Raw genomic sequence first — 16102 nt, 5'->3', positions numbered from 1 at the left:
AAAGCAACGCTGTAAATTTAGTTTTAAATAGGCCCGGCCCTACTGATGATGGCCAGAAGGTCGAAACCATTTCAGAGTTTACTAGCAAACGCTGTTGGCCTGGAAAGCCAATAGAGGCCAATGGCCTAATAAAAAAAAAGTTGTACTTACATATATGTAGTTGTACTCTTTAACTAGGAAACGAAATAAAGGGCCGTTGAGAAACATGATGCATTGCCTTTATTTGAATGGGTAATCTGGGTTTCATCAAGTCATTTTTAGAATACAACAATATTGAAGCAATACATTTTCGAATTCTGCGTATACATGTTTCAGATGAGTTTGAAAATACGGATGTGCTTTCCCAACATTTGCCGTCGATTCCCGCACAGACACGTGGCCGAGCCTTAATCCAACTTCAGAGGGATGCAGCCTTCAAGTTCCAGAAGCTCAGGCCAGCCCTCGTACTTGTTTGTATCCTTGTTGCTCTTGATGTGCTGCCAGGGTGACAAGACAACAACAACAACGGTGAACAGACTCATCTGGTTATTCAGAAAAGACGGAACATTGGCCCTGGAGATACGACCTCGCAAAAGATCCAATAACATTGTTTCAAGATCGACTTTTGACATCGCAGGAAGGGACGTCACTTCCATGATGTCACGGCAACGCATTGCAATGCAGAGGTCGCCAGTTCGATTCCATCTCCCGGTGCGGCAGTTGAAGCAATGTGCAAGTAAAAATAATAATATCCCCGGCTGCATCTGTCAACCGAGTGGTATAAGCCGTGTTACACCACAGTGTGATGGCCATCAGAAGGATGCGTGCAGTGGGATGAAGTGTGGGTACTCCCATCGCCTCTTCCAACACGACTGACCAGCGTGGAAGAGTAGGCCAATTGCCCTCGAGAGCTCCCTCGAGTGGAGGCACTTCTGCCAGCAGTGGCTCGAGAAAGACATTTCGGGGCCGTACCTTTGTTCTGTCACTCTTACTCTGAGCACCGCCTGATGATCGAAATTTCAACTACAGTGGGATATTACATGGAAATTGTGGCCACATGCATACAGGGACTCCTCTCTACTTACGAACATTCGACTTACGAACTTTCAGAGCTACGAACAAACCTGCCCGTATGTCCAGTTGCCTGTTTGGACCGAGAGTCGCAAGTTAAACCGCGGCGCAATCGATGCCGGTGGTGGCATCTACATCAGTAGAACGTGAAGAAGCAGTGGCGTCTACATCTTTTAAAGCCATTCCCCGTGTTTCGTGTACATGCCGCACAACATGTTTGCAATCGACAGGAGTAAATTTGGACTTGCGAATAAATCGACTTACGAACAGACCTCTGGAACCTAACTCGTTCGTAAGGAGAGGAGTCCCTGTACCGATCTCACGAACTACAATAAACTTTGTTTATACTGCACAGGTAGTGACCCACAACTAAACATGCATCAACAACACTGTCCTAAAGAGAACAAAAATATATAGGCGACGTTTCAGGTAATGGCCCTACTTCATAGCAGAGACACTGCCCTAATAGGCATGGTGACGCGTCGATTCGTAGATTTTAAAAAATGTATCCTCATTGTTGTGACATCAAATCGTGAGCTTATGGATGCACATTTACGATGTATTCATATTAAATCCAAACGGTAAGCTCATGTTGCATTAAGGCTCATGGTGGAAACCAAAACCACGCAAATGATAGCCAATACAAACGAGAGAGTCAAAACGAGGGTGGGGGAAAAATATATATATTATTGCACCGAATCGCGACCTCGAATAGTGAGAGAGAATTTATCGAATGTTGGGGCGGTGAATTTGTTTGCGTGGCTTCGTTTGCAATCCACACAAAAGCACTCGCTCAAGCCAATGTCGCCCTCTCTCGGTCGCTAACGGTCATCGCCCTTCTCCTTGACGTCAAGAGGTTGCTTTCTTTCGCGAATGCTTTTGCACGTGACTGCCACATCGTTCAGAGCGCCAGATATGCGAGAACAAAAATACGTTTGTCAATGTCATGTACGTGCGAGTGGACGTCAGCCCACGTAGCCACAGAGCCACGTGACAGCCTCCTCCCCCAGCACGTGGAGGGGATCTGTTCACAATTTTCAGATTTAATCAGAATAGACCGAAAATTGGACCTAGATACGAACCAACAGAGGATCCAAAAATGTGTTTCATATCGAACCGAAATTATAAGTGATGTCATTCCCTATGATGTCACAGCAACGTCTTGCAATATAGAGGTCGCCAGTCCGCCCGACACGTCCTGACGGCCATCAAGAGTCGTGAGCAAGAGCCAATTATTAGGTATGGCCCTGTGAGCCATTCGGCTCTTGAATCGGGTGCAACCGCAACAAACAAAAAACAAAAACATGAACCAGAAAACATCTTAATGTGACTATGTGCAAACATAAATTCCAAGAAAAGACAGGAAAAATATTGCAGAAAATGCACTGTACACCAACGCTGTGTGCAAAAATACCAATGGTCTCAGCCAGGTCACTAATGAACCAACAACCCAAACACTCCGGTTTGGCTGGGATAGTCCAGGTAGTTTCAGAAAGGCTGTCACTGTGTCTGCCATGGAGACGTTGTGAAATGTGGGATTTTGTCGCTGGTTTTAGATGTTGTGGCCTCGCGCTCGACTCGTGATGCGAGCAAAGGCCAGGCCCGCCTGAGTGGAATCACAATCCGAGTCTTTATTTAGACTGGGGGAATCTGATGAGCTACGAAGCTCATTTTCGGTAGTCGCAGATGTCCAGTAGAGTAGTGGGCGGGGCATTCTGAGTAGTGGGGGGGATTATCTGAGTAGTGGGCGGGGATAGTGGTTGAGTGGGAGTGGCTGTGTGAAAGTGGGCAGGGCTAACAGAGGGAGGGGGGCTGCAGCTCCCAATGTGTCCTGGTTGAGCCGTGCAAACATTTGGAAGCCATACCAATGACTGAACTAAACGCCCCCTTCATATGAACATATTTTTTGTGCTTCATCATTTTTATCTTTGCAGATGAACAGTTTGCAGAGCCATGAGTGAGTTGTGAGCGGGCCTCTGTTCGTCGACAAGTGACGCTTCACATATCACTGTAGGTCTAAGCAAGAAAAGCCACTGCCAGTGCGTTCAAATTTCTCAATAATTCACCTGCACGGTTGCCCACTCAATCTGGAGCCACGAACGACCATCGGCTTGGGAGAGCGTGTGCAGATAAACACGTAGTGGGCTTTCGCGACAAATATTATCCATAATGGAGGTTTTTTTAGTTCGATCGCGTGAATATAAATGTGTCCTGGTCTCACCAGTGTCAGGACCAGAGTACATCAATAGTGTCTGGTGTTGGCCAATGAGTTTCAAAGAAAATGCAGAAATTATCAGAGCATGTTTGTTTGCATGTTCACCACAAGGACATGTGGTTAATGCAGACTTGTTGCCTTGCAAAAAGTTTCTATTTGGTGTTTGAACATCTTAACACCTCCTGTTGTTTTGCCTATTCTTATGTTTCATACTTTAATACCGGCAAAAGAGGTCCCATGATATAAATGTGTCGATAAACCCGCCACCACCGGACACAGCCAATTAGTAAGGTTTATTCACATAAACAAAACATTCCAATTCGTTACTAGTTCAGCACACCGGTTGTGTGTTCGAGAGTAAATCCACAACATTTACAATGCGAGTCGTGCGGCGTTTCACCGGTAAGTGCGCTTCGACAGGGGTCAACCCTTACCCGTTCGTAGGACGTTTTGAGGTTCAGCCCCTTGCCTCCAATAAACACCCAGTTGTCGCGCATGCCCAGGTCCTTGATGAACTTGCTTCCGAGGTCCGCGAGCAGACCCCGGGCCTCGTCGTTCAAGCTGCAGAGCGGACAAGTAAAACAAAGAGGTGATTAAGCGTGCTTCCCAGGAAAGCATCACGGATTCGCGAGACTCCTTTTCAGCAAGGTCGTGTGTCATCTTTTTGCGGTCGAGGGCGACGGATGTTGTTTGTTGCCAGCCACGTGCGATCTCAATCGAGCGATTTCTTTGCAGGTTATTTCCAGCGTTGGGATGTTTTGTGCCGAAGTCGGTTACGCGGCGGCACAGCGAGCCGGGCAATGGTCGTGCCCGTCACCGCCCGATGTCGCGAGCACACGACGCCGTCTTCGTAGATGCACACGGTGATCGAGGCGTGCTGCCATGTGAAGGGAACCACCATACTGGTACCACAATACCAGGTACCACCATACCCAATAGCACCATACCCAGTGCCACCATACCCGGCACCATCATACCGATACCATTGTAACCAGTACCCACCATAACCCAATACCACACCGTACCCGCCACTGCTCAGAACCCCACACATGTTCCTGTCCCTGTGCCACGGCGTTTCCGACGGAGGCAGCGGACGTCGCGCTGCGGTTACGAACGGTGGGTTACATACTTCTACCACGAGGCCTGCCCACGCCGTTGCGGGTCACAGGTGGCAACATTTTAAATGTGCAAGCAAAGTCGTTGGGGGGGGGGGGGGGGTCCAACAATGGATCGTTGTCCGCACTGCCTTCTGCCGACAATGTAACGCAACATACACTCCCATACAAGCGTATCCGTGTGCGGCAAGTCCACCGTTAACGCGTTTTTGCTATCCACACGGTTCTTACACGAGGAGGGAACACATTGCGCATGACGCCACCTACTCTCTTGAGCTGCAGCGGCTGAGCGGTGCGACACGGTACGCAGAATGATACGGCAACGTGGCGGCTTACCCCAAGTTACTTGTCCCGCCATCTCACTGTGTGTGCGCGTACACCGTATCGCACCAAACACTTTATCATTACATTGCTTATGGTGAAGTTTTTTTCGCCTTAACGCGTGTTTTCACTTAACGCGGCATTTTTCCAGGAAGGCATCTACCGCGTTCAACGAGGACTGACTGCGTGCGGCGCACGCGATGAGGAACGAACGGAAAAACATCTGCATCCGATGAAAAAGAGGCGCAGTGACGTGAAGCAGTTTAGCGCTTCTGCTGCTGCTGCTGTTGAGATGAAACGCAGCGAGACTCACTTCGTGGACGCGTCGTCGAACGAGGCGATGATTACGATCGAGCCGTCCTTTATGGTCTTCAGGAACGCGATGAGTTTATCGATTTCTAGGAACAAACAAACACATCCATTTGTATAAGGAATAAAGCATTGCATGGGATGGGCCACCTTATGATCTGCCCAACAGTCTCAGCGTCCTGGATCTGTTAAATGTGACGTCCTGGATCTTGCCCTGACGATGCTCGATGTAGTCTCGAGCAAAACGTCGTGATCTAATTGCTCCTGAAGAAGCTCCCAGCACGTGGAGGGAAACATCGGTCATCGCGCCACACAGCACGCGGTGACGAGACAAACGCAATGCAGGGCCGTACCACAAACAAAGACCTCCCATATAGCCTGTAACAGACTGTTGGGGCAAGTGCTGTTAGCGAGTAGCATCTATGAAGGCTTGCACAGCGCACAGTGGTCACCACCACGCCCGGCCGCCTTTGTCTCCCCAGTGACGATGTTTACACATCGCACCAGGTACTCATTTGAGGCTGAGTCGAGCTAGGGGAGGCCCAGGACCGGTTCAGACAATCAGTCACCGGTGTTGGCCGTGAGCGGGAAATCGAACCCGAGTCGCTGGGTTCGTGGCGCAGCGCGCTAACCGCTGCACCATCACTCCTCACGAGGACTGTCGGGCACAACCGTGAAAACCTACACAGTGCTCGCGTTGGAGTTTGAGTTGGGCAGAGGAGTAAAGAAGAGGAGACATCCAAAGGAACTCTCTTACCTCCATTGTACACATCCGATGTGTGAACTTCCAAAACATTTCCCTTTGCTCCTGAGAATCAACACGAATCGGAGGAGAATGCACACACACACAGCAAGACCCGGGCTCGTCAATTACACAAGTAACCGATAACTCTTTCCGATTATCACTTCAATTGCTCAGCTCATCAAGTAACAAACGTGGTTGGGGAAAAGATTAAAAAAAGTTTCACCCTGCCCATCACCTGTGGATGAGAGAGGGGCGGGGGGGGGCTTTCGGTGATGTCATCGGTATGCTAATTTTCCACGTCACTGTGGGGCGTGGCTTGTAGGGGGGTTTCCGGCCTTCGGAAGGCAGGATGCGTCGACTGCCACTGTTTTTAACGGAAGCCGCGATTAATCGGCGACAACAAAGTCGTTTTAGTCGACCGACTGACTTAATGGACTGATCTGTGATCAATTTAAGCTGAGAATCTGCTACCTTAGTTCCTTAAACCCACTCGTGTACAAATTATTAAAAGGCAAAACCACATTTTTTTTATTCTGAAAATAATTCTCAAAATGTCCATGAGAGTTCACGTGGAGCTTCTCCCAGCTGCTACCATCGTGGTTGCCAAGAACTGCGTGTGCTAACCGCTAGGAACGTTCCACCCAAATACAAAGACTTAACAGACTGTTGGGGCAAGTGCTGTTAGCAAGCACCTACGAAGGCCGGCACGGCGCACGAGGGGGTGGCTGGCCAGCACCACGCCCGGCCGCCTCTATCTCCCTTGGTGGCGATGTTTACACACCGCACAGGGCACTCGTTTGAGGCCGAGTCGACCTCGGGGAGGCCCGGGACCGGTTCGCACATTGATATACCAAGACAGACGACAACATGGAAGTAAACTCACCGTCCACACTGACGATGTTGAATCCCCGTCCCACGTTGTTCCTGGCGCTGCTCATTATTCTGCGACGGCATTCAGTAGCAAACGGCAATCAGCAGCAGCAGTAGAGCAACTATTTATTGCAGTAACCGGCCAGTCCCTTAGACTATTACTCATCAGCCATGATCAATCCACGAATGGACGAAGGCCTCCCCAATCTGTCCCCAGAGCCGGATTAAGCTAGTGCGGGGCCTGTAGTATTTGTTATAAAGGGGCCCTAAATAAAACAAACATTAATATGAAAAAATACATTTTTAACTTGCACAGTAAAGTAATTGTATTCTTTCATTTGCTATACAGCCAGATAATACGACAAATCGCTAACCTTAAACACCCAGTCGTTTGTAAAAGTTTAAGGCAGTATAGTACTATAGTAATAGAGCAAGTGCAGAATCACTGAACCGGAATTGATTGCTTGAAATAATTTAACGCGGGGCCCTTGAAAGTGCGGGGCCCGTAACATATGTTACTTTTGCTACAAGGATAATCCGGCACTGTCCCCCATCATTCAAGATCCCTCCACGATACAACAACAATCCATCTAGTGCAGGGCTGGGGCAACCAAAATAACACGAAGAGACATTTTTTTTCGAGTTCCGTAATAAACTCGATATTTTAAGAGCCGCAATGCACGTAGCAATGCACGAAGCAGTTCCTTCATAGAGCCGCGCGTCTGCCGACCCCTGATCTAGTACACGTACAGGAGCTGATTTCATCGCTCCATCTCCGGCATGGCGGCGCTCTCGGGCGCGTTCCATTCCTCGGCGTCTACGGCACCGTCGTTGTCCTTGACCATCGGTCAGCATCCCTTCTCGCAACGTGACCTGCCCCGAGCGAGCTTTTCTTAAAAGTCAGAATGATGTCTCCTCTTTCACCTGCGTTTGTTCCCTCGTTTTCAGTTGCTCATCGTTCATTATGAGCATGTGCATTCCTATCTCCCCACGCTTCTTTGCCCATTTTTCATTTGCACGTTGATTTAGTTAGCCTGGCGCGGTGGATATGCAGGCAAGGTTGGTGGATCATGCACAGATTTGTGAAGCACACCCGCTGGGAAGTAAGTTGGCCGGCAGAGGGCAGTACAGCAAGTGGATCCGTGAGGCAGTCTTTGCAAACCTTTGAGCGTTACACCCCCACCCCTCACCGCCCGTGTCATCCCCCTCGTATGTACGGCTTTCGTCCGGGTACTCTGCTTCCCATGTAAATCTAAAACAAATTCAACACGTGGGCTTTCGCGACCAATATCATGATTGATAAGTGATTTCTTATAATATTTTGTGTCGTACACCCTCCCTCTACCCGACACGGGTGAACAAAAATGCCAAGTTATTACCGCTTCAGCACCACCGATGAGTTGCAGGTTGCCGATAAGGCACACTCAGCGATTTAGCTTTTTTTCACAAACGCATGTTTCTAAACGTGGAGGGAAAATCCGGGGGACCTGGAGAAAAGTCCACGTGACCACGGGGAGAATATGCACACTCCAAATATACAAGTCTCAGGGTCCGGATCGAACCTACGACCTCCTGTATACCAGGCGAGGTAGTTAACATCTTGCCACCATGGCGCCCAAAATGATATCCACCACGGAGACAGAGAGATGAAATCAGCTCGTGCACGGCAGCTAAACGCAATGCCGGGGCAAATGGCAACAGTTTGGGGAGGCCGTCAATTGAACAAATTGAAAGCGGAAGTTGAACATCAGACACGGAAAGAGAGGAACACAGCCGTGAGAGGACAACCTCAGTGGAAATGGTGGAGCGATGGTGGAGCCATGAGATTTGCTCGTGCATTTCTGCGGCCGTCTGGAACGCTCGAGCTATGCACTTTTAAATCGAGATTGAAAAATAATTTCTTTAGAATTTATTTTCGTGTTTAGTTTGTTGTTGTTCCCCCACACCTCTGATTAGCACGGTGGGCTATGTGCGGTGCGAAAGAAGTTCAACATACGTCCATGCATTGATGGATTGTTGCATCGTGAGACTGAGAGAGATGGCGATGGCTTGGCGAGAACTTCACCCCAAACAATAACATTTAAAAAATCAGCGCAGGAGTGAATCTTCGGACACTCAAGCAGGTCCCAAAGTGCTTCAGCACAATACGGTAACTGAAGCGTGCCAGTGGTGGCTTCTGGTGCGGTGAGGTCTGCAGACTGGACAGGAGGAAGGGGAGGAGGAGGGTTGTGTGGGTGGTGCAGCGCGTGACACGTGACACGTGACGAGTGACACGTGACACGTGACATGTGACGAGTGACATGTGACGAGTGACACGTAACATGTGACGAGTGACACGTGACATGTGACGAGTGACACGTGACATATGACGAGTGACACGTGACGAGTGACACGTGCGCGCTCTCTGACATGGTACGAGGGGCCCTCCGAGCCACGCGGCCAACCCCCTCACATTTGATCGTCCAGGCAGATCTTTGGTCCGACGATGTTGGCCGCGCCCGTGAGCACTCGGAAGGGCAGGTGCTTGTCGGGGCACGGTTCTGGGAGGCCGCACTTGAAATACGGCTTCTTTTCCTCCGGAGAGTTATTCTCGACTTCTGCCATGAGAACCGGCACATGCACACAGAGAGATACCCCCCCCCCCTCCTCAGCTATACAGTTACGAGACCCAGCACACACACACACACAGAGTTAAACACATACTCTCTGGGTCTTTCGGTAAAGTCACGTCTGTAGAAAAATAATAGATCAAGACGTTTCGGACGCAACACAAGTGTCCGTCCGACACGTCGTGATCTATTATTTTATTTCTACCTACGTGACTTTACCGAAAGACCCAACGAGTATGGATTCCTGCAGTCACGAAAGCTTCCAATCAAGTTAAACACCTCTCAAGCTGTCGTTGGGAGGGGTGGGGCTGGGTGAGGAGGGGAGGGGCTGGTCACCCCGTGGTGCCCTTATAAAACTCAACGTTTAACCTACTCACGCCGGCTTGTGCCCGTCCTCACAGTCGGGCATATTTGCGGAATACACCACGCCGCCATTGACCCTGGCCATTGACTGAGCAACCCAACGTTACTACCAGCTCCCTCCGCAGGAATGTGTTAATATATGATACCCGCTGTATAGCCTCCACTTACCACCTTAGTTGACGAGCACCTGGTTAATGGGCCAGTAACGCTGAGCCCTGAGTTCAATACCCGGTCACGGCTAAGAATAGGTTGTGAGGTTACATTTTCGTGGCGCAGGTAAAACCCACTGGGCAATAAGTGATACATTTTAACGGGGACCTGGTGACACCATAGCAACCTGGTTACTACTCCAGCAAAAATAAAACACGAACAAAGCAATGCGACAACAACGACAACAGGGTTGGGAGCTTTCGTGACTGCAGGAATTACTCTTTGGTTTTTTGGGTAAAGTCTCGTAGAAAATCAAATCAAATCATAGAATATGACGTTTCGGTTGCAACACAAGCAACCATCATCAGGTAAGAATGAATGATAAAATACAGATACGGAAACAACACAGGCAGAGAAAGACACACACAAAGACACACCGAGCGTGACACACACCAAGGAGACACAGACACGGAAACAACATAGGCAGACAACATGCGGAGAGAGACACACACAAAGATAAAACACAGACACGGCAACAACATAGGCAGACACACACGCAGAGAGAGACACACACCAAGAACGTCTTGGTGTTCCAGTCAACCATTTAACGATTGCTGTTTGTCGCTGGCCGCTTGGCGTTGTGGGCCTTTTTAGGACTTGCTCTTAGCGACTGTGATTTTTTTTTTACAACAAATATTTTGCATGGGCGGAAAAATAAATGGTATTGACTAAAAACGTTTTGGTCCGTCAGCCTATGCACCCTTCTGCACCAGAGCAATGTATTTGCAGCAGCCAGTTACTATGAGAGTTTCGACTACACTGTGGTTCACCATCTTTGCCTGTGCTGTCTTTGTCTATACTATGCGGGTTGCGATGCACAGACACTGGAGATGCTTTTATTATTCAAAGACTAAATGTCAACGAAACTCAACTATTTTAAGGTCCACTGGGCTATACAGCTCTTTAATCAGAAGCGACGTGGCCACAAATGATAGCCCAATTAAGTGGCTTTTACATGTGGGAATTTACATCAGCCAAAAACCCTAAACGCATGTCGATTCTAAATGTGGAGGGATAAACTAGCGGAGCCAAAGAAAATACCCCGTGACCATGAGAGCATGCAAACTCCTAATATGCAGGCATCAGCATCGGGATCGTACCCACGACCTCCTGTATACCAGGCGAGGTAGTTAACATATCGCCACCATGGTTGCCCTCAAATGGCGAAGGCCTTGGGGAGGGCTTCATCCAGCAGTGGACTGATCATGTCTGATGACAATGATGAACGATTCAAATTACTGTAATTGAAAAGTATAAACGGGTAATTGCCTTGCGCCGAGTGCAATTACCTTTTCTCTGGACAGCCACGATTTTTATTTCTGCACTCATCACGTGACATGAAAAACAACAACAAAATGAAACGCCCGTTAGTGCATACTAACAATAACAATTACTAACCATTACCTACATTCACAATTCATAAAAGTACATTTTTACATCATCTTTCACGACCAAATGGCAGTAACTAACTGGCAGGTTTTGTATCCGTGACAAACCTTATTAATTGGCTGTGCCGGGTGCTGTGGGTTAACAACACGTTTATATTTACGCCATCTAACCCAACAAAAAACTTTATCATGAATAATATTTGTCGCGAAAAGCCTACGTGTCCAGCAGTGGATATACAAAGGCAAATGATGATGATGCCGTTGACAATCACGTCGTTAACCAGGAAGGCCTCACAGAGTCTTTTTTCCGGAGAAAACCCGCATTGGGGATGTTTGGCCAATTCCGTGAATGGGCGTTTGGCCTCATGTGCCAGGGCGTGCCCAGAGAAGCCCCATTGTACACGAGGATATTCTACTGACGAGGGCCTCCTTTTGCCACGTGGCTTTCAAGGGTTTCTTTGACCAAACTTTACCACGCTGTTCAGCGCGGATTGGTGAAGGCGTGGCCACAACACAGGGCTGGTTCAGACATCACTCGCCACTGACGTTGGCCCTGGCTGGAAATCAAACTCGGTGTCCCATGGTCTTCCACGGCATTTGTGTGCTCCGTATTTATTAGACATGCGTACTTTTGTCAACGCAAATGAGGCGAAATTTATGTAGAACAGACACATTCCTGTTTTAACCAGGTAAAGCCTAATCTTAGGGCCTCGTTTCACAACCTGGCTGTGCAAACAAACGCTCAACCTGAAGTCAACCATTACGGTTGCCAAGGAAACTAAATGTCCGGTTATGCCTGCCTATTTTTACTGAAAAGAAACCTGTTTCCACACAACCAAAATTCACCTTGTTCATAATCAACGATTTTTGGGTTTAGATCGCGTTATTTATAAATGTGTCGTAACCCTCCACCATCCGACACGGCCAATCAGTAAAAAAAAGTGTCACGTTGACAAAAGACAAATAGTTCACTGCTTTAGCCCACCGGTGTGTTGAAGCGTGAAACCACAACATTTACAATTTGAGTACGACGTTTCGCTGGTAATTGCATCCAGCATCATCCAGCATCATCGGGCAATTCGCCAGATGATGCTGGATGCAATTACCAGCGAAACGTCGTACTCAAATTGTAAATGTTGTGGTTTCACGCTTCAACACACCGGTGGGCTAAAGCAGTGAACTAATTGTCTTTTGTCAACGTGACACTTTTTTACTGATTGGCCGTGTCGGGTGGTGGAGGGTTACGACACATTTATAAATAACGCGATCTAAACCCAAAAATCGTTGATTATGAACAATATTGGTCGCGAAAGCCTACGTGTTAAATTCACCTTGTTCCTTTACCAAGCAGACAAAATGCAAAAAAAGAGGAAACTAATACCTTTGGCACCATAAAAATAGCTTTTACCCTTTCTGGCAATAAAACAGGTGTTAAGATGTTAAAATACCAAACAAAAACCTTTTGCAAGGCATCCTGTCTGCATTCGCCACGCCTACTTGTGGTAAACATGCAAACATAACCTATTGTTATATTTATATTTTGATACTGGCAAAAGAAAGGTACCTTTGGCACTGTTTATTTTCTTGCAAAACCACGGTTGCTGAGCACAGGCCGAACGGCCCAAAACGCCAAGGGCGCAGCAACAAACAGCACCACTGTAGTTGTACCAGCAGAAGTGTGAACAAAGACAGTTTCTTTCACCAGGCTGTCAGGAGGCTCAACTCCCTCCCTGCTCTACCATCGCTCCCCCCCTCTGCCCACCCTCCCCCCTTTGCCCCCTGACCCCAACCCCCACACACACATTCACTCGTACTTCCTGATCTCTGGACTGCACATTGCACCACATCGCACTACCACACCGGTTTGAATATCTTATTTATTTAAATATTTTATTTAAATAATATTTTACATTTTATAATTCTTGACTGTTGTTTATTTTAAGTCTATAACATTTTTGATTATTTATCTTGTGTTGATCGCCGATTGTTTATTGTTTATTTACGTCTGTTAATTGTGATTCATTTTTTAATTGCTTGGTTGCACCGTGGGACCAAGAGAGAGGACTGTAATTTCATCTGTGTTGTATGTCATGCATGTAACACACTTGACAATAAAGTGACTTTTGACTTTTTTTTTGGAACACATTTCTTGAATTGAGCAAAGTTACCGTGATAAAAAAAGAAACCCAACACGTCTGTCAATAACACCACCTCAGGAGGAAAATTACATGGCAGGAGGCGCACGCGATGAAAGGGCCATTGCCCGAAACGTCAAACGCGTTGGACATTTTTGTTGTCGTCGTTATTTCGTGCTTGTACACCACCATCAACGCAGCAGCAGTATCACTAAATAGACGGTTATACAATTGTGATAATTGTTTTTTTACCCTTCTATCTGGCAACAACACTGACACCTCTTTTTTTCAGTTTTGTTGCCAGATAGAAGGGTAAAAAAACAATTATCATATTTTTTACTGGCAAATGAGCTTCCAATGGTTATACAATTCTTGAGTTGAGCAAGTTTTTTTTATTGTGTTAAGAATTTGGCAAAATAGACTATGGGAGAGAACTCCAGAGTGGAGCAGCGTGGTAAAAGGAGCAGAAACAGAAGTGAGGTGACCTGCAGTGTGGCGAGAGACGGCGATTGGTAAGAGGCTCACCAGGTTTAAATATAAATGAAATAATTCATTCAAAATTAGGTGATAATTTGCAGCTATTATCAACCCACGGTTGGATGACGACCTGTCTGTGCAGTGTCATTCGTAGAGTTTGTTTGACCATACTTCGCCACGCTGGTCAGTGCCGACTGGTAAACAGGGAGCCCCAGGATTACTTCGGAATATCGCTCGCCACTGATGTGAACCGTGGGCAGGAATTCAACCCGCTGAGGTTAACGGACGAATATACACCACCCGACCCAAAAATTAATCAGATTACCTTCAGTAGAGCAAAAAGACTTTTATTCTTAATAACAAGGCACCTGCGGCGTTGCCGTGTGGGCGTGTGTGTGAATTCCAGTTATCCTGTGGCTTAAACTCTCACCGGCTGGCAACATGTCCTTAATCTTCTTCTCCAGGTTGAGCTCCAGCGTGCGGTTTCCCACGTACAGCACCACGATGAGAAAGAGGGCGACCCCCACGATCTGCACGAAGGCTGCGCGCACGGATCAAGGCATCGCACAAAGACAAAGGTGTCGCCCCCCTGTATAGCCTTTAACGGACTGTTGGGGCAAGGGCTCTTGGCGATCACCTCGGAAGGCCGGCACGGCACACGAGGGGGTGGGGTGGCCAGCACCTCAGCAGCTGCCTTAATCTCCCGCAGCGGCGATGTTTACACAACCCAATTGAGTAAATTTCAGGTAAAGTTTCAAATTTGCCAATTTTGTAACGTGACCGACGGCCTCCTCTTTTCCCCACCGCAGAGGCGCTGCGGTGACTTGGAGATGTTAATTCCCTCGCCTGGTATGCAGGAGGTCGTGGGTTTGATCTCAACCCTGACGCCTGCTCTACATTTGGAGTATGCGTGTTCTCTCTCTTCCCGTGGTCGCATGGATGTATCTCCGGGTCCTCTGGTTTTTACGAATAGACATCACGCGTTTAAAGTATATGGCCGCTTTCACGATGTACCGTACGAGCCGATGTCGTTTCGGTCAATATCGTTATTGTCGTTGCTTACTTGAATTTACCTCCAATATTTGACTTCCCAATTGTATTTATTGAGTGATTGTGATATCACACGTATGCCGAGTGCTCAGTGTCAAATGGTCTCACCTGGAATCCTCATTGTCTGCGATGTTGTCCTTGTCACTTGAGAATAGTGAGCCTCACAATGCAAAGATCTTGCTGGACGTCACCACAGGGTCAGCTGCAATACACACGGTGGCCCAAAAGTCAGGACACATCGAGTTACTGAAATTATTTCAACACTGGCATGAAAACATTTTTATTGTTTATTCTCCAAGTTAACATTTTATTCTCTTTTCATTCTTTTTCGTCTTCTTCTTCTTCTTCTTCCTGTAGAGGTCACCAACAAATCCACCGTTTTTAAAACTGGACCAAGAAGAACCCCCGAGTGGATTGAGACGACAAAACATCATTGGCGAACGTTCAAAGATGACACCGGCAGAAATGTCACAATAAAGCCCTAAATTCAGTTCTAAAGAGAATTCACGCGTGCATCATTGTGAAGTCCGTTTGAACGTTCGTGAAAATAAATGGGAATAACCCCGATGTGTTAAATATATAGAACAACCCCACTTATCCTGTCCTTTGGGCAAGCCTGTACACGAAGCACATAAGCTGTGTACTCACCTCTGTATCGATAAAGAAATGAGGATAGTTTTGGTTTAATTACCGTGCGATGGCGACGCTTTGGGGAGGCCTTCATCCGGCACAGGATAGACTATGTCTGCGCGACGGGCTGGCCAATGAATGAGTTTCGTTTACAGCCCTTTGTCAATTCACTGCAGGGTGAAGGCCTCTCCCTCCGCCCCCCCCGCCCCCCGTGGGCTGACAAACGTCTGTACAAGACCCCCCCCCCCAGTGCCGGATTAAGCGCAGGGCCTGTAGCATATGCTAAAAAAAAAAAAACATCAATATTACAACACTAATTATAAACTTGCACAGTAAAGTAATTGTATTTTTTCATTTGCTATACAGCCAGATAATATCGCTAACCTTAAACACCCAATCGTTCATAAAAGTTGAAGGCAGTATAGTACTATAGTAATAGAGCAAGTGCAAAATCACTGAACCGGAATTGATAGCTTAAAAGCATTTATCGCAGGGCCCTTGAAAGTGCGGGTCCATAGCATTTGTAGCTACTTTTGCTACTCGGATAATCCGGCAATGCCTCCCTCCCCTCTTTTAGTATCACAAACATCACATTGAACCACACGCGGTAACGTA

The 16102-nt window shown here is 47.5% G+C and overlaps 1 protein-coding gene across 1 annotated transcript; it reads right to left on the bottom strand.

Moving 5' to 3' along the window:
* Nucleotides 1–201: 201 nt before the first annotated feature.
* LOC144943830 (protein FAM3C-like) lies at nt 202–15619 on the bottom strand. The gene is made up of 10 exons (XM_078871677.1): nt 15549–15619; nt 14966–15059; nt 14238–14348; nt 11097–11126; nt 9078–9222; nt 6639–6697; nt 5768–5818; nt 5015–5099; nt 3700–3826; nt 202–476 (listed from the first exon to the last, which is right to left on the bottom strand). The coding sequence occupies exons 2-10, from the start codon at nt 14976–14978 to the stop codon at nt 387–389; spliced, it is 711 nt and encodes a 236-aa protein (XP_078727803.1). The 5' UTR covers nt 14979–15059; nt 15549–15619; the 3' UTR covers nt 202–386.
* Nucleotides 15620–16102: the final 483 nt, after the last annotated feature.

Source organism: Lampetra fluviatilis, chromosome 32 (assembly GCF_964198595.1).
Source record: "Lampetra fluviatilis chromosome 32, kcLamFluv1.1, whole genome shotgun sequence".
Classification (NCBI taxonomy): Eukaryota; Metazoa; Chordata; class Hyperoartia; order Petromyzontiformes; family Petromyzontidae; genus Lampetra; species Lampetra fluviatilis.
Note: the sequence above shows the minus strand (reverse complement) of the source record. Positions and strands in the feature narration are given on the sequence as shown.

Excerpts from the sequence above, each read along its gene's own strand:
- LOC144943830 (XM_078871677.1), bottom strand. Across the intron at positions 5,100-5,767 it reads ATCGGATGTGTACAATGGAG|AAATCGATAAACTCATCGCG; the intron begins GTAAGAGAGTTC and ends GTTTGTTCCTAG. Across the intron at positions 3,827-5,014 it reads TTCGACGACGCGTCCACGAA|CTTGAACGACGAGGCCCGGG; the intron begins GTGAGTCTCGCT and ends TCCGCTCTGCAG.